This window comes from Hemiscyllium ocellatum, chromosome 37 (genome assembly GCF_020745735.1).
Source record: "Hemiscyllium ocellatum isolate sHemOce1 chromosome 37, sHemOce1.pat.X.cur, whole genome shotgun sequence".
NCBI lineage: Eukaryota > Metazoa > Chordata > Chondrichthyes > Orectolobiformes > Hemiscylliidae > Hemiscyllium > Hemiscyllium ocellatum.
This window is the reverse complement of record NC_083437.1, coordinates 46,232,409-46,250,845: the sequence shown is the minus strand read 5'-3', so window position 1 is coordinate 46,250,845 and position 18,437 is coordinate 46,232,409. Positions and strand designations below refer to the sequence as shown.

The 18,437-nt window shown below is 45.6% G+C and overlaps 1 protein-coding gene across 1 annotated transcript in view; it reads left to right on the top strand.

Annotated features, from left to right (window-relative positions):
* The window catches only part of vwa5b1 (von Willebrand factor A domain containing 5B1), a 226,085-nt gene that overhangs the window by 138,579 nt on the left and 69,069 nt on the right, over nt 1-18,437 (top strand). The window contains exon 16 of the mRNA XM_060852285.1: nt 1,494-1,639. Within this exon, the coding sequence (XP_060708268.1) occupies nt 1,494-1,639 (146 nt within the window). The remainder of the gene's footprint in view (nt 1-1,493; nt 1,640-18,437) is intronic.

The window sequence follows — 18,437 nt, the reverse complement described above, 5'->3', positions numbered from 1 at the left end:
CAATGGCGGTGGGGACTCATGCCTGACTACCAGGCCCTTAGCAGAATAAGAAAGAATGTAAAGTTGAACACTTTTCTTTATTTCTTTATGCTTCTGTCTTTATATACTGTGTTCAGAGAGGGTTCACGAGAATGGTTCCAGAAATGAAATGCTTAATATATGAGGAACATTTGAGGACTCTGAATTTATACTTGATGGAGTTTAGAAGGATAGTTGGGGAAGGGGGGGAGAGGAGGTGGGGTGGTGGAGCTAATTGAAACGTACAGAATACTGAATGGCCTGGACAGAGCAGATTTTGGGAAGATATTTCCATTGGTAGGAGAGACTTGGACCCAACGGCAGAGCAGACTCGGGCTGAATGGGTTAATTTCTGCTCCTATGTCTTATGGTCTTATTGTTTTGAATTATTTTTATATGTTTTAAGATGGTGTCAAAGAGTGGTGATGCTTTACAATGTTTTTGACTGTCTTCTGTAACAAGATACACATGACAATACTGTTTCTGTCATGTTCTTTCCCATTCTCTCAGCCTTTACTAATTACCTCAAAGTTTCTTTGCATCATTTTCATAACACACGTTCTCAGTGAGGTTGTTGTCATCTCAAAACTTGAAACTATTTAATTTAGTCCCACATCTAAATCATTGAGAGAAATTGTGAACAGTCTAAGAATCATTTAGGCCCGAGATGAAACATTTTCTTCACTCAAAGGGCAGTGAAACTGTGGAAATATCTGCCACAGAAAAAGCTGTTGAGGCCATGCCACTGAATATATTCCAGATAAGGGGCAGGTGCATTTCTAGACTTTAAAGGTATTAAGGGGTATGAGTGAGACAGGAATATGGCATTGAGGTAGAGGTTTAGCCATGATTGTACTGAGTATTGGATCAGACTCGAAGGGCCAAGAGGATTACTTCTGTTCCTATTTTCTACGTATTATTTCCTGTGGCTTCATCGGAGCCACGTCAACAGAAGGGAGAACTTGTCGATATAGCTATTCCACATTATTGCAACACTTTTTAAAAACAAATGTTATTGTATACATCTGGAACATGTAGGACCAGAACCCAGGCCTTCTACTTCAGAGCTATGGACACTATCACTGTACCACAAAACCCTCTTACAGCATTTTTTAATATCCAGAAGTACTTTTACACAAAACTGAACAGTTTTTGCAACATTTTATTAATTAATTGATCCAACTACAACAGCTGAATTTAATTGCAGATCTCCACTTGTTTAATAACTGATGGGATGTATCACTTTCTGTTACCCAGTTGTGAGCAATTGCAAATTGACTGAAACGTTATTCACACGATATTTATCATGCGGTAATCTTTATGTTTTTACTAAATCATTTTTCCATTTTGCATTGGTAAATAATGAAGGGGGAGAGATTGTGAATGTAAGTACCGTCTGTACAATGGCCTTACCAATACTAAACTTAAATAGTCAGGAAACCTGTAGGTATATTTATTTTGTTTTTTGATTGCAGGTTCTGGAAGGAGATACCAACTGAATGCGATTCACACTAGCAAGGCGTGCAATATCATTAGCAAGTATACAGCTTTGGTACCAATGTATCTGGACAACAATGAATATCTGCCAAATATTATAGCATGTTCAAACACAGGTACTGTTGCCATGTGAGCTACTTGATTTACTATCAAATCCTCAGTCTTTGATAATACGACAGTAAAATGTCAGCATTCTGTATATCTTATTAAAGTCTTTTTTTCCCCCCAAGGTCAGAAGAGCATTTACATTCCTGTATTTTCTTATTTAGCCAGATTAGTGTTGGCATTCCGTTAACAGTGCTGATCCTGTATAATTCCTTTATCAGTGCAGACCCTGTATCATTCCTTTATCAGTGCGGGCCCTGTGTCATTTCTTTGTCAGTGCGGGCCCTGTATCATTCCTTTATTACTGCGGACCCTGTATCATTCCTTTATCAGTGCGGACTCTGTATCATTCCTTTATCAGTGTGGACCCTGTATCATTCCTTTATCAGTGTGGACTCAGTATCATTCCTTTATCAGTGCGGACCCTGTATCATTCCTTTATCAGTGTGGGCCCTGTATCATTCCTTTATCCGTGCAGGCCCTGTATCATTCCTTTATCCGTGCGGACTCTGTATCATTCCTTCATCAGTGCGGACCCTGTATCATTCCTTTATCAGTGCGGACCCTGTATCATTCCTTTATCAGTGCGGGCCCTGTATCATTCCTTTATCAGTGCGGGCCCTGTATCATTCCTTTATCGGTGCGGGCCCTGTATCATTCCTTTATCGGTGCGGGCCCAGTATCATTCCTTTATCAGTGCGGACTCTGTGTCATTCCTTTATCGGTGCGGGCCCTGTATCATTTCTTTATCAGTGCGGAGCCTGTATCATTCCTTTATCAGTGCGGACTCTGTATCATTCCTTTATCGGTGCGGGCCCTGTATCATTCCTTGATCAGTGCGGGCCCTGTATCATTCCTTTATCAGTGCGGACTCTGTGTCATTCCTTTATCGGTGCGGGCCCTGTATCATTTCTTTATCAGTGCGGACCCTGTATCATTCCTTTATCAGTGCGGACCCTGTATCATTCCTTTATCAGTGCGGACCCTGTGTCATTTCTTTATCAGTGCGGACCCTGTGTCATTCCTTTATCAGTGCGGACCCTGTATCATTTCTTTATCAGTGCGGGCCCTGTATCATTCCTTTATCAGTGCGGACTCTGTATCATTTCTTTATCAGTGCGGGCCCTGTATCATTCCTTTATCAGTGCGGGCCCTGTATCATTCCTTTATCAGTGCGGACCCTGAATCATTCCTTTATCAGTGCGGGCCCTGTATCATTCCTTTATCAGTGCGGGCCCTGTATCATTCCTTTATCAGTGCGGACTCTGTGTCATTCCTTTATCGGTGCGGGCCCTGTATCATTTCTTTATCAGTGCGGAGCCTGTATCATTCCTTTATCAGTGCGGACTCTGTATCATTCCTTTATCGGTGCGGGCCCTGTATCATTCCTTGATCAGTGCGGGCCCTGTATCATTCCTTTATCAGTGCGGACTCTGTGTCATTCCTTTATCGGTGCGGGCCCTGTATCATTTCTTTATCAGTGCGGACCCTGTATCATTCCTTTATCAGTGCGGACCCTGTATCATTCCTTTATCAGTGCGGACCCTGTGTCATTTCTTTATCAGTGCGGACCCTGTGTCATTCCTTTATCAGTGCGGACCCTGTATCATTTCTTTATCAGTGCGGGCCCTGTATCATTCCTTTATCAGTGCGGACTCTGTATCATTTCTTTATCAGTGCGGGCCCTGTATCATTCCTTTATCAGTGCGGGCCCTGTATCATTCCTTTATCAGTGCGGACCCTGAATCATTCCTTTATCAGTGCGGGCCCTGTATCATTCCTTTATCAGTGCGGGCCCTGTATCATTCCTTTATCAGTGCGGACCCTGTATCATTTCTTTATCAGTGCGGACCCTGTATCATTCCTTTATCAGTGCGGGCCCTGTATCATTCCTTTATCGGTACGGACTCTGTATCATTCCTTTATCGGTGCGGGCCCTGTATCATTCCTTTATCAGTGCGGACCCTGTATCATTCCTTTATCAGTGCGGACTCAGTATCATTCCTTTATCGGTGCGGGCCCTGTATCATTCCTTTATCGGTGCGGGCCCTGTATCATTTCTTTATCAGTGCGGACCCTGTATCATTCCTTTATCAGTGCGGGCCCTGTATCATTCCTTTATCAGTGCGGACTCAGTATCATTCCTTTATCGGTGCGGGCCCTGTATCATTCCTTTATCAGTGCGGGCCCTGTATCATTCCTTTATCAGTGCGGACCCTGTATCATTTCTTTATCAGTGCGGGCCCTGTATCATTCCTTTATCAGTGCGGGCCCTGTATCATTCCTTTATCAGTGCGGGCCCTGTATCATTCATTTATCAGTGCGGACTCTGTATCATTCCTTTATCAGTGCGGACTCTGTGTCATTCCTTTATCGGTGCGGGCCCTGTATCATTCCTTTATCAGTGCGGGCCCTGTATCATTCCTTTATCAGTGCGGGCCGTGTATCATTCCTTTATCAGTGCGGACCCTGTATCATTTCTTTATCAGTGCGGACTCTGTATCATTTCTTTATCAGTGCGGGCCCTGTATCATTCCTTTATCAGTGCGGGCCCTGTATCATTCCTGTATCAGTGCGGACCCTGTATCATTCCTTTATCAGTGCGGACCCTGAATCATTCCTTTATCAGTGCGGACCCTGTAACATTTCTTTATCAATGTGGATTCTGTATCATTTCTTTATCAGTGCGGACCCTGTATCATTCCTTTATCAGTGCGGGCCCTGTATCATTCCTTTATCAATGCGGTCCCTGTATCATTCCTTTATCAGTGCGGGCCCTGTATCATTCCTTCATCAGTACGGACTCTGTATCATTCCTTCATCAGTGCGGACTCTGTATCATTTCTTTATCAGTGCGGACCCTGTATCATTCCTTTATCGGTGCGGGCCATGTATCATTCCTTTATCAGTGCGGACTCTGTATCATTTCTTTATCAGTGCGGACTCCGTATCATTCCTTTATCAGTGCGGGCCATGTATCATTCCTTTATCAGTGCGGACTCTGTATCATTTCTTTATCAGTGCGGACTCCGTATCATTCCTTTATCAGTGCGGGCCATGTATCATTCCTTTATCAGTGCGGGCCCTGTATCATTCCATTATCACTGCGGGCCCTGTATCATTCCTTTATCAGTGCGGGCCCTGTATCATTCCTTTATCAGTGCGGACCCTGTATCATTCCTTTATCAGTACGGACCCTGTATCATTTCATTATTAGTGCGGGCCCTGTATCATTTCTTTATCAGTGCGGACCCTGTATCATTCCTTTATCAGTGCGGGCCCTGTATCATTCCATTATCAGTGCGGGCCCTGTATCATTCCTTTATCAGTGCAGACTCTGTATCATTCCTTTATCAGTGCGGGCCCTGTATCATTCCATTATCAGTGCGGGCCCTGTATCATTCCTTTATCAGTGCGGGCCCTGTATCATTCCTTTATCAGTGCGGACTCTGTATCATTCCTTTATCAGTGCGGGCCCTGTATCATTTCTTTATCAGTGCGGACCCTGTATCATTCCTTTATCAGTGCGGGCCCTGTATCATTCCTTTATCAGTGCGGGCCCTGTATCATTTCTTTATCAGTGCAGACCCTGAATCATTCCTTTATCAGTGCGGACCCTGAATCATTCCTTTATCAGTGCGGACCCTGTATCATTCCTTTATCAGTGCGGGCCCTGTATCATTCCTTTATCAGTGCGGGCCCTGTACCATTCCTTTATAAGTGCGGACCCTGTATCATTCCTATATCAGTGCGGGCCCTGTATCATTTCTTTATCAGTGCGGGCCCTGTATCATTCCTTTATCAGTGCGGACCCTGTATCATTCCTTTATCAGTGCGGGCCCTGTATCATTCCTTTATCAGTGCGGGCCCTGTATCATTCCTTTATCAGTGCGGACCCTGAATCATTCCTTTATCAGTGTGGACCCTGTAACATTCCTTTATCAATGTGGATTCTGTATCATTACTTTATCAGTGCGGACCCTGTATCATTCCTTTATCAGTGCGGGCCCTGTATCATTCCTTTATCAGTGCGGACCCTGTATCATTCCTTTATCAGTGCGGACCTTGTGTCATTTCTTTATCAGTGCGGACCCTCTATCATTCCTTTATCAGTGCGGACCCTGTATCATTTCTTTATCAGTGCGGGCCCTGTATCATTCCTTTATCAGTGTGGTCCCTGTACCATTCCTTTATCAGTGCGGACTCTGTATCATTCCTTTATCAGTGCGGACCCTGTATCATTTCTTTATCAGTGCAGACCCTGTATCATTTCTTTATCAGTGCGGACCCTGTATCATTCCTTTATCAGTGCGGGCCCTGTATCATTCCTTTATCAGTGCGGGTCCTGTATCATTCCTTTATCAGTGCGGGCCCTGTATCATTCCTTCATCAGTGCGGGTCCTGTATCATTCCTTTATCATTGCGGGTCCTGTATCATTCCTTTATCAGTGCGGGCCCTGTATCATTCCTTCATCAGTACGGACTCTGCATCATTCCTTCATCAGTGCGGACTCTGTATCATTTCTTTATCAGTGCGGACCCTGTATCATTCCTTTATCAGTGCGGGCCATGTATCATTCCTTTATCAGTGCGGACTCTGTATCATTTCTTTATCAGTGCGGACTCTGTATCATTCCTTTATCAGTGCGGGCCATGTATCATTCCTTTATCAGTGCGGGCCCTGTATCATTCCATTATCAGTGCGGGCCCTGTATCATTCCTTTATCAGTGCGGACCCTGTATCATTCCTTTATCAGTGCGGACCCTGTATCATTTCTTTATTAGTGCGGGCCCTGTATCATTTCTTTATCAGTGCGGACCCTGTATCATTCCTTTATCAGTGCGGGCCCTGTATCATTCCATTATCAGTGCGGGCCCTGTATCATTCCTTTATCAGTGCGGACTCTGTATCATTCCTTTATCAGTGCGGACCCTGTATCATTCCATTATCAGTGCGGGCCCTGTATCATTCCTTTATCAGTGCGGGCCCTGTATCATTCCTTTATCAGTGCGGACTCTGTATCATTCCTTTATCAGTGCGGGCCCTGTATCATTCCTTTATCAGTACGGGCCCTGTATCATTCCTTTATCAGTGCGGGCCCTGTATCATTCCTTTATCAGTGCGGACCCTGTATCATTCCTTTATCAGTGCGGGCCCTATATCATTCTTTTATCAGTGCGGACCCTGTATCATTCCTTTATCAGTGCGGACCCTGTATCATTTCTTTATCAGTGCGGACCCGGTATCATTCCTTTATCAGTGCGGGCCCTGTATCATTCCTTTATCAGTGCGGACTCAGTATCATTCCTTTGTCAGTGCGGACCCTGTATCATTCCTTTATCAGTGCGGACTCAGTGTCATTTCTTTATCAGTGCGGACCCTGTATCATTCCTTTATCAGTGCGGGCCCTGTATCATTTCTTTATCAGTGCAGACCCTGTATCATTCCTTTATCAGTGCGGGCCCTGTATCATTCCTTTATCAGTGCGGACCCTGTATCATTCCATTATCAGTGCGGGCCCTGTATCATTCCTTTATCAGTGCGGGCCCTGTATCATTCCATTATCAGTGCGGGCCCTGTATCATTCCATTATCAGTGCGGGCCCTGTATCATTCCTTTATCAGTGCGGGCCCTGTATCATTCCATTATCAGTGCGGGCCCTGTATCATTCCTTTATCAGTGCGGACTCTGTATCATTCCTTTATCAGTGCGGGCCCTGTATCATTTCTTTATCAGTGCGGACCCTGTATCATTCCTTTATCAGTGCGGACCCTGTATCATTCCTTTATCAGTGCAGACCCTGTATCATTCCTTTATCAGTGCGAGCCCTGTATCATTCCTTTATCAGTGCGGGCCGTGTATCATTCCTTTATCAGTGCGGACCCTGAATCATTCCTATATCAGTGCGGGCCCTGTATCATTTCTTTATCAGTGCGGGCCCTGTATCATTTCTTTATCAGTGCGGACCCTGTATCATTCCTTTATCAGTGCGGGCCCTGTATCATTTCTTTATCAGTGCGGGCCCTGTATCATTCCTTTATCAGTGCGGACCTTGAATCATTCCTTTATCAGTGCGGACCCTGTAACATTCCTTTATCAATGTGGATTCTGTATCATTTCTTTATCAGTGTGGACCCTGTATCATTCCTTTATCAGTGTTGGCCCTGTATCATTCCTTTATCAGCGCGGGCCCTGTATCATTCCTTTATCAGTGCGGGCCCTGTATCATTCCTTTATCAGTGCGGACCTTGTGTCATTTCTTTATCAGTGCGGACCCTCTATCATTCCTTTATCAGTGCGGACCCTGTATCATTTCTTTATCAGTGCGGGCCCTGTATCATTCCTTTATCAGTGCGGTCCCTGTACCATTCCTTTATCAGTGCGGACTCTGTATCATTCCTTTATCGGTGCGGACCCTGTATCATTTCTTTATCAGTGCAGACCCTGTATCATTTCTTTATCAGTGCGGACCCTGTATCATTCCTTTATCAGTGCGGACCCTGTATCATTCCTTTATCAGTGCGGACCCTGTATCATTTCTTTATCAGTGCAGACCCTGTATCATTTCTTTATCAGTGCGGGCCCTGTATCATTCCTTTATCAGTGCGGTCCCTGTACCATTCCTTTATCAGTGCGGACTCTGTATCATTCCTTTATCGGTGCGGACCCTGTATCATTTCTTTATCAGTGCAGACCCTGTATCATTTCTTTATCAGTGCGGACCCTGTATCATTCCTTTATCAGTGCGGACCCTGTATCATTCCTTTATCAGTGCGGACCCTGTATCATTTCTTTATCAGTGCAGACCCTGTATCATTTCTTTATCAGTGCAGACCCTGTATCATTCCTTTATCAGTGCGGGCCCTGTATCATTTCTTTATCAGTGCAGACCCTGTATCATTCCTTTATCAGTGCGGGCCCTGTATCATTCCTTTATCAGTGCGGACTCTGTATCATTCCTTTATCAGTGCGGACCCTGTATCATTCCATTATCAGTGCGGGCCCAGTATCATTCCTTTATCAGTGCGGGCCCTGTATCATTCCTTTATCAGTGTGGACCCTGTATCATTCCATTATCAGTGCGGGCCCTGTATCATTCCATTATCAGTGCGGGCCCTGTATCATTCCTTTATCAGTGCGGACTCTGTATCATTCCTTTATCAGTGCGGGCCCTGTATCATTTCTTTATCAGTGCGGACCCTGTATCATTCCTTTATCAGTGCGGGCCCTGTATCATTCCTTTATCAGTGCGGGCCCTGTATCATTTCTTTATCAGTGCAGACCCTGAATCATTCCTTTATCAGTGCGGACCCTGAATCATTCCTTTATCAGTGCGGACCCTGTATCATTCCTTTATCAGTGCGGGCCCTGTATCATTCCTTTATCAGTGCGGGCCCTGTACCATTCCTTTATAAGTGCGGACCCTGAATCATTCCTATATCAGTGCGGGCCCTGTATCATTTCTTTATCAGTGCGGGCCCTGTATCATTCCTTTATCAGTGCGGGCCCTGTATCATTCCTTTATCAGTGCGGGCCCTGTATCATTCCTTTATCAGTGCGGACCCTGAATCATTCCTTTATCAGTGTGGACCCTGTAACATTCCTTTATCAATGTGGATTCTGTATCATTACTTTATCAGTGCGGACCCTGTATCATTCCTTTATCAGTGCGGGCCCTGTATCATTCCTTTATCAGTGCGGACCCTGTATCATTCCTTTATCAGTGCGGACCTTGTGTCATTTCTTTATCAGTGCGGACCCTCTATCATTCCTTTATCAGTGCGGACCCTGTATCATTTCTTTATCAGTGCGGGCCCTGTATCATTCCTTTATCAGTGTGGTCCCTGTACCATTCCTTTATCAGTGCGGACTCTGTATCATTCCTTTATCAGTGCGGACCCTGTATCATTCCTTTATCAGTGCGGACCCTGTATCATTTCTTTATCAGTGCGGGCCCTGTATCATTCCTTTATCAGTGTGGTCCCTGTACCATTCCTTTATCAGTGCGGACTCTGTATCATTCCTTTATCAGTGCGGGCCCTGTATCATTCCTGTATCAGTGCGGACTCTGTATCATTCCTTTATCAGTGCGGGCCCTGTATCATTTCTTTATCAGTGCGGACCCTGTATCATTCCTTTATCAGTGCGGGCCCTGTATCATTCCTTTATCAGTGCGGGCCCTGGATCATTTCTTTATCAGTGCAGACCCTGAATCATTCCTTTATCAGTGCGGACCCTGAATCATTCCTTTATCAGTGCGGACCCTGTATCATTCCTTTATCAGTGCGGGCCCTGTATCATTCCTTTATCAGTGCGGGCCCTGTACCATTCCTTTATAAGTGCGGACCCTGAATCATTCCTATATCAGTGCGGGCCCTGTATCATTTCTTTATCAGTGCGGGCCCTGTATCATTCCTTTATCAGTGCGGACCCTGTATCATTCCTTTATCAGTGCGGGCCCTGTATCATTCCTTTATCAGTGCGGGCCCTGTATCATTCCTTTATCAGTGCGGACCCTGAATCATTCCTTTATCAGTGTGGACCCTGTAACATTCCTTTATCAATGTGGATTCTGTATCATTACTTTATCAGTGCGGACCCTGTATCATTCCTTTATCAGTGCGGGCCCTGTATCATTCCTTTATCAGTGCGGACCCTGTATCATTCCTTTATCAGTGCGGACCTTGTGTCATTTCTTTATCAGTGCGGACCCTCTATCATTCCTTTATCAGTGCGGACCCTGTATCATTTCTTTATCAGTGCGGGCCCTGTATCATTCCTTTATCAGTGTGGTCCCTGTACCATTCCTTTATCAGTGCGGACTCTGTATCATTCCTTTATCAGTGCGGACCCTGTATCATTTCTTTATCAGTGCAGACCCTGTATCATTTCTTTATCAGTGCGGACCCTGTATCATTCCTTTATCAGTGCGGGCCCTGTATCATTCCTTTATCAGTGCGGGTCCTGTATCATTCCTTTATCAGTGCGGGCCCTGTATCATTCCTTCATCAGTGCGGGTCCTGTATCATTCCTTTATCATTGCGGGTCCTGTATCATTCCTTTATCAGTGCGGGCCCTGTATCATTCCTTCATCAGTACGGACTCTGCATCATTCCTTCATCAGTGCGGACTCTGTATCATTTCTTTATCAGTGCGGACCCTGTATCATTCCTTTATCAGTGCGGGCCATGTATCATTCCTTTATCAGTGCGGACTCTGTATCATTTCTTTATCAGTGCGGACTCTGTATCATTCCTTTATCAGTGCGGGCCATGTATCATTCCTTTATCAGTGCGGGCCCTGTATCATTCCATTATCAGTGCGGGCCCTGTATCATTCCTTTATCAGTGCGGACCCTGTATCATTCCTTTATCAGTGCGGACCCTGTATCATTTCTTTATTAGTGCGGGCCCTGTATCATTTCTTTATCAGTGCGGACCCTGTATCATTCCTTTATCAGTGCGGGCCCTGTATCATTCCATTATCAGTGCGGGCCCTGTATCATTCCTTTATCAGTGCGGACTCTGTATCATTCCTTTATCAGTGCGGACCCTGTATCATTCCATTATCAGTGCGGGCCCTGTATCATTCCTTTATCAGTGCGGGCCCTGTATCATTCCTTTATCAGTGCGGACTCTGTATCATTCCTTTATCAGTGCGGGCCCTGTATCATTCCTTTATCAGTACGGGCCCTGTATCATTCCTTTATCAGTGCGGGCCCTGTATCATTCCTTTATCAGTGCGCACCCTGTATCATTTCTTTATCAGTGCGGGCCCTATATCATTCTTTTATCAGTGCGGACCCTGTATCATTCCTTTATCAGTGCGGACCCTGTATCATTTCTTTATCAGTGCGGACCCGGTATCATTCCTTTATCAGTGCGGGCCCTGTATCATTCCTTTATCAGTGCGGACTCAGTATCATTCCTTTATCAGTGCGGACCCTGTATCATTCCTTTATCAGTGCGGACTCAGTGTCATTTCTTTATCAGTGCGGACCCTGTATCATTCCTTTATCAGTGCGGGCCCTGTATCATTTCTTTATCAGTGCAGACCCTGTATCATTCCTTTATCAGTGCGGGCCCTGTATCATTCCTTTATCAGTGCGGACCCTGTATCATTCCATTATCAGTGCGGGCCCTGTATCATTCCTTTATCAGTGCGGGCCCTGTATCATTCCATTATCAGTGCGGGCCCTGTATCATTCCTTTATCAGTGCGGACTCTGTATCATTCCTTTATCAGTGCGGACCCTGTATCATTCCATTATCAGTGCGGGCCCTGTATCATTCCTTTATCAGTGCGGGCCCTGTATCATTCCTTTATCAGTGCGGACTCTGTATCATTCCTTTATCAGTGCGGGCCCTGTATCATTCCTTTATCAGTACGGGCCCTGTATCATTCCTTTATCAGTGCGGGCCCTGTATCATTCCTTTATCAGTGCGGACCCTGTATCATTCCTTTATCAGTGCGGGCCCTATATAATTCTTTTATCAGTGCGGACCCTGTATCATTCCTTTATCAGTGCGGACCCTGTATCATTTCTTTATCAGTGCGGACCCGGTATCATTCCTTTATCAGTGCGGGCCCTGTATCATTCCTTTATCAGTGCGGACTCAGTATCATTCCTTTGTCAGTGCGGACCCTGTATCATTCCTTTATCAGTGCGGACTCAGTGTCATTTCTTTATCAGTGCGGACCCTGTATCATTCCTTTATCAGTGCGGGCCCTGTATCATTTCTTTATCAGTGCAGACCCTGTATCATTCCTTTATCAGTGCGGGCCCTGTATCATTCCTTTATCAGTGCGGACCCTGTATCATTCCATTATCAGTGCGGGCCCTGTATCATTCCTTTATCAGTGCGGGCCCTGTATCATTCCATTATCAGTGCGGGCCCTGTATCATTCCATTATCAGTGCGGGCCCTGTATCATTCCTTTATCAGTGCGGGCCCTGTATCATTCCATTATCAGTGCGGGCCCTGTATCATTCCTTTATCAGTGCGGACTCTGTATCATTCCTTTATCAGTGCGGGCCCTGTATCATTTCTTTATCAGTGCGGACCCTGTATCATTCCTTTATCAGTGCGGACCCTGTATCATTCCTTTATCAGTGCAGACCCTGTATCATTCCTTTATCAGTGCGAGCCCTGTATCATTCCTTTATCAGTGCGGGCCGTGTATCATTCCTTTATCAGTGCGGACCCTGTATCATTCCTATATCAGTGCGGGCCCTGTATCATTTCTTTATCAGTGCGGGCCCTGTATCATTTCTTTATCAGTGCGGACCCTGTATCATTCCTTTATCAGTGCGGGCCCTGTATCATTTCTTTATCAGTGCGGGCCCTGTATCATTCCTTTATCAGTGCGGACCCTGAATCATTCCTTTATCAGTGCGGACCCTGTAACATTCCTTTATCAATGTGGATTCTGTATCATTTCTTTATCAGTGTGGACCCTGTATCATTCCTTTATCAGTGTTGGCCCTGTATCATTCCTTTATCAGCGCGGGCCCTGTATCATTCCTTTATCAGTGCGGGCCCTGTATCATTCCTTTATCAGTGCGGACCTTGTGTCATTTCTTTATCAGTGCGGACCCTCTATCATTCCTTTATCAGTGCGGACCCTGTATCATTTCTTTATCAGTGCGGGCCCTGTATCATTCCTTTATCAGTGCGGTCCCTGTACCATTCCTTTATCAGTGCGGACTCTGTATCATTCCTTTATCGGTGCGGACCCTGTATCATTTCTTTATCAGTGCAGACCCTGTATCATTTCTTTATCAGTGCGGACCCTGTATCATTCCTTTATCAGTGCGGACCCTGTATCATTTCTTTATCAGTGCGGACCCTGTATCATTCCTTTATCAGTGCGGGCCCTGTATCATTCCATTATCAGTGCGGGCCCTGTATCATTCCTTTATCAGTGCGGACTCTGTATCATTCCTTTATCAGTGCGGACCCTGTATCATTCCATTATCAGTGCGGGCCCTGTATCATTCCTTTATCAGTGCGGGCCCTGTATCATTCCTTTATCAGTGCGGACTCTGTATCATTCCTTTATCAGTGCGGGCCCTGTATCATTCCTTTATCAGTGCGGGCCCTGTATCATTCCATTATCAGTGCGCACCCTGTATCATTTCTTTGTCAGTGCGGGCCCTGTATCATTTCTTTATCAGTGCGGGCCCTGTATCATTCCATTATCAGTGCGCACCCTGTATCATTTCTTTGTCAGTGCGGGCCCTGTATCATTTCTTTATCAGTGCGGGCCCTGTATCATTCCATTATCAGTGCGCACCCTGTATCATTTCTTTGTCAGTGCGGGCCCTGTATCATTTCTTTATCAGTGCGGACTCTGTATCATTCCTTTATCAGTGCGGACCCTGTATCATTCCTTTATCAGTGCGGGCCCTGTATCATTCCTTTATCAGTGCGGACCCTGTATCATTCCTTTATCAGTGCGGGCCCTGTATCATTCTTTTATCAGTGCGGACCCTGTATCATTCCTTTATCAGTGCGGACCCTGTATCATTTCTTTATCAGTGCGGACCCTGTATCATTCCGTTATCAGTGCGGGCCCTGTATCATTCCTTTATCAGTGCGGACTCAGTATCATTCCTTTATCAGTGCGGACCCTGTATCATTCCTTTATCAGTGCGGACCCTGTATCATTTCTTTATCAGTGCAGACCCTGTATCATTTCTTTATCAGTGCAGACCCTGTATCATTCCTTTATCAGTGCGGGCCCTGTATCATTTCTTTATCAGTGCAGACCCTGTATCATTCCTTTATCAGTGCGGGCCCTGTATCATTCCTTTATCAGTGCGGACTCTGTATCATTCCTTTATCAGTGCGGACCCTGTATCATTCCATTATCAGTGCGGGCCCAGTATCATTCCTTTATCAGTGCGGGCCCTGTATCATTCCTTTATCAGTGTGGACCCTGTGTCATTCCATTATCAGTGCGGGCCCTGTATCATTCCATTATCAGTGCGGGCCCTGTATCATTCCTTTATCAGTGCGGACTCTGTATCATTCCTTTATCAGTGCGGGCCCTGTATCATTTCTTTATCAGTGCGGACCCTGTATCATTCCTTTATCAGTGCGGGCCCTGTATCATTCCTTTATCAGTGCGGGCCCTGTATCATTTCTTTATCAGTGCAGACCCTGAATCATTCCTTTATCAGTGCGGACCCTGAATCATTCCTTTATCAGTGCGGACCCTGTATCATTCCTTTATCAGTGCGGGCCCTGTATCATTCCTTTATCAGTGCGGGCCCTGTACCATTCCTTTATAAGTGCGGACCCTGAATCATTCCTATATCAGTGCGGGCCCTGTATCATTTCTTTATCAGTGCGGGCCCTGTATCATTCCTTTATCAGTGCGGGCCCTGTATCATTCCTTTATCAGTGCGGGCCCTGTATCATTCCTTTATCAGTGCGGACCCTGAATCATTCCTTTATCAGTGTGGACCCTGTAACATTCCTTTATCAATGTGGATTCTGTATCATTACTTTATCAGTGCGGACCCTGTATCATTCCTTTATCAGTGCGGGCCCTGTATCATTCCTTTATCAGTGCGGACCCTGTATCATTCCTTTATCAGTGCGGACCTTGTGTCATTTCTTTATCAGTGCGGACCCTCTATCATTCCTTTATCAGTGCGGACCCTGTATCATTTCTTTATCAGTGCGGGCCCTGTATCATTCCTTTATCAGTGTGGTCCCTGTACCATTCCTTTATCAGTGCGGACTCTGTATCATTCCTTTATCAGTGCGGACCCTGTATCATTCCTTTATCAGTGCGGACCCTGTATCATTTCTTTATCAGTGCGGGCCCTGTATCATTCCTTTATCAGTGTGGTCCCTGTACCATTCCTTTATCAGTGCGGACTCTGTATCATTCCTTTATCAGTGCGGGCCCTGTATCATTCCTTTATCAGTGCGGACTCTGTATCATTCCTTTATCAGTGCGGGCCCTGTATCATTTCTTTATCAGTGCGGACCCTGTATCATTCCTTTATCAGTGCGGGCCCTGTATCATTCCTTTATCAGTGCGGGCCCTGGATCATTTCTTTATCAGTGCAGACCCTGAATCATTCCTTTATCAGTGCGGACCCTGAATCATTCCTTTATCAGTGCGGACCCTGTATCATTCCTTTATCAGTGCGGGCCCTGTATCATTCCTTTATCAGTGCGGGCCCTGTACCATTCCTTTATAAGTGCGGACCCTGAATCATTCCTATATCAGTGCGGGCCCTGTATCATTTCTTTATCAGTGCGGGCCCTGTATCATTCCTTTATCAGTGCGGACCCTGTATCATTCCTTTATCAGTGCGGGCCCTGTATCATTCCTTTATCAGTGCGGGCCCTGTATCATTCCTTTATCAGTGCGGACCCTGAATCATTCCTTTATCAGTGTGGACCCTGTAACATTCCTTTATCAATGTGGATTCTGTATCATTACTTTATCAGTGCGGACCCTGTATCATTCCTTTATCAGTGCGGGCCCTGTATCATTCCTTTATCAGTGCGGACCCTGTATCATTCCTTTATCAGTGCGGACCTTGTGTCATTTCTTTATCAGTGCGGACCCTCTATCATTCCTTTATCAGTGCGGACCCTGTATCATTTCTTTATCAGTGCGGGCCCTGTATCATTCCTTTATCAGTGCGGTCCCTGTATCATTCCTTTATCAGTGCGGACTCTGTATCATTCCTTTATCAGTGCGGACCCTGTATCATTTCTTTATCAGTGCAGACCCTGTATCATTTCTTTATCAGTGCGGACCCTGTATCATTCCTTTATCAGTGCGGGCCCTGTATCATTCCTTTATCAGTGCGGGTCCTGTATCATTCCTTTATCAGTGCGGGCCCTGTATCATTCCTTCATCAGTGCGGGTCCTGTATCATTCCTTTATCATTGCGGGTCCTGTATCATTCCTTTATCAGTGCGGGCCCTGTATCATTCCTTCATCAGTACGGACTCTGCATCATTCCTTCATCAGTGCGGACTCTGTATCATTTCTTTATCAGTGCGGACCCTGTATCATTCCTTTATCAGTGCGGGCCATGTATCATTCCTTTATCAGTGCGGACTCTGTATCATTTCTTTATCAGTGCGGACTCTGTATCATTCCTTTATCAGTGCGGGCCATGTATCATTCCTTTATCAGTGCGGGCCCTGTATCATTCCATTATCAGTGCGGGCCCTGTATCATTCCTTTATCAGTGCGGACCCTGTATCATTCCTTTATCAGTGCGGACCCTGTATCATTTCTTTATTAGTGCGGGCCCTGTATCATTTCTTTATCAGTGCGGACCCTGTATCATTCCTTTATCAGTGCGGGCCCTGTATCATTCCATTATCAGTGCGGGCCCTGTATCATTCCTTTATCAGTGCGGACTCTGTATCATTCCTTTATCAGTGCGGACCCTGTATCATTCCATTATCAGTGCGGGCCCTGTATCATTCCTTTATCAGTGCGGGCCCTGTATCATTCCTTTATCAGTGCGGACTCTGTATCATTCCTTTATCAGTGCGGGCCCTGTATCATTCCTTTATCAGTACGGGCCCTGTATCATTCCTTTATCAGTGCGGGCCCTGTATCATTCCTTTATCAGTGCGCACCCTGTATCATTTCTTTATCAGTGCGGGCCCTATATCATTCTTTTATCAGTGCGGACCCTGTATCATTCCTTTATCAGTGCGGACCCTGTATCATTTCTTTATCAGTGCGGACCCGGTATCATTCCTTTATCAGTGCGGGCCCTGTATCATTCCTTTATCAGTGCGGACTCAGTATCATTCCTTTATCAGTGCGGACCCTGTATCATTCCTTTATCAGTGCGGACTCAGTGTCATTTCTTTATCAGTGCGGACCCTGTATCATTCCTTTATCAGTGCGGGCCCTGTATCATTTCTTTATCAGTGCAGACCCTGTATCATTCCTTTATCAGTGCGGGCCCTGTATCATTCCTTTATCAGTGCGGACCCTGTATCATTCCATTATCAGTGCGGGCCCTGTATCATTCCTTTATCAGTGCGGGCCCTGTATCATTCCATTATCAGTGCGGGCCCTGTATCATTCCATTATCAGTGCGGGCCCTGTATCATTCCTTTATCAGTGCGGGCCCTGTATCATTCCATTATCAGTGCGGGCCCTGTATCATTCCTTTATCAGTGCGGACTCTGTATCATTCCTTTATCAGTGCGGGCCCTGTATCATTTCTTTATCAGTGCGGACCCTGTATCATTCCTTTATCAGTGCGGACCCTGTATCATTCCTTTATCAGTGCAGACCCTGTATCATTCCTTTATCAGTGCGAGCCCTGTATCATTCCTTTATCAGTGCGGGCCGTGTATCATTCCTTTATCAGTGCGGACCCTGAATCATTCCTATATCAGTGCGGGCCCTGTATCATTTCTTTATCAGTGCGGGCCCTGTATCATTTCTTTATCAGTGCGGACCCTGTATCATTCCTTTATCAGTGCGGGCCCTGTATCATTTCTTTATCAGTGCGGGCCCTGTATCATTCCTTTATCAGTGCGGACCCTGAATCATTCCTTTATCAGTGCGGACCCTGTAACATTCCTTTATCAATGTGGATTCTGTATCATTTCTTTATCAGTGTGGACCCTGTATCATTCCTTTATCAGTGTTGGCCCTGTATCATTCCTTTATCAGCGCGGGCCCTGTATCATTCCTTTATCAGTGCGGGCCCTGTATCATTCCTTTATCAGTGCGGACCTTGTGTCATTTCTTTATCAGTGCGGACCCTCTATCATTCCTTTATCAGTGCGGACCCTGTATCATTTC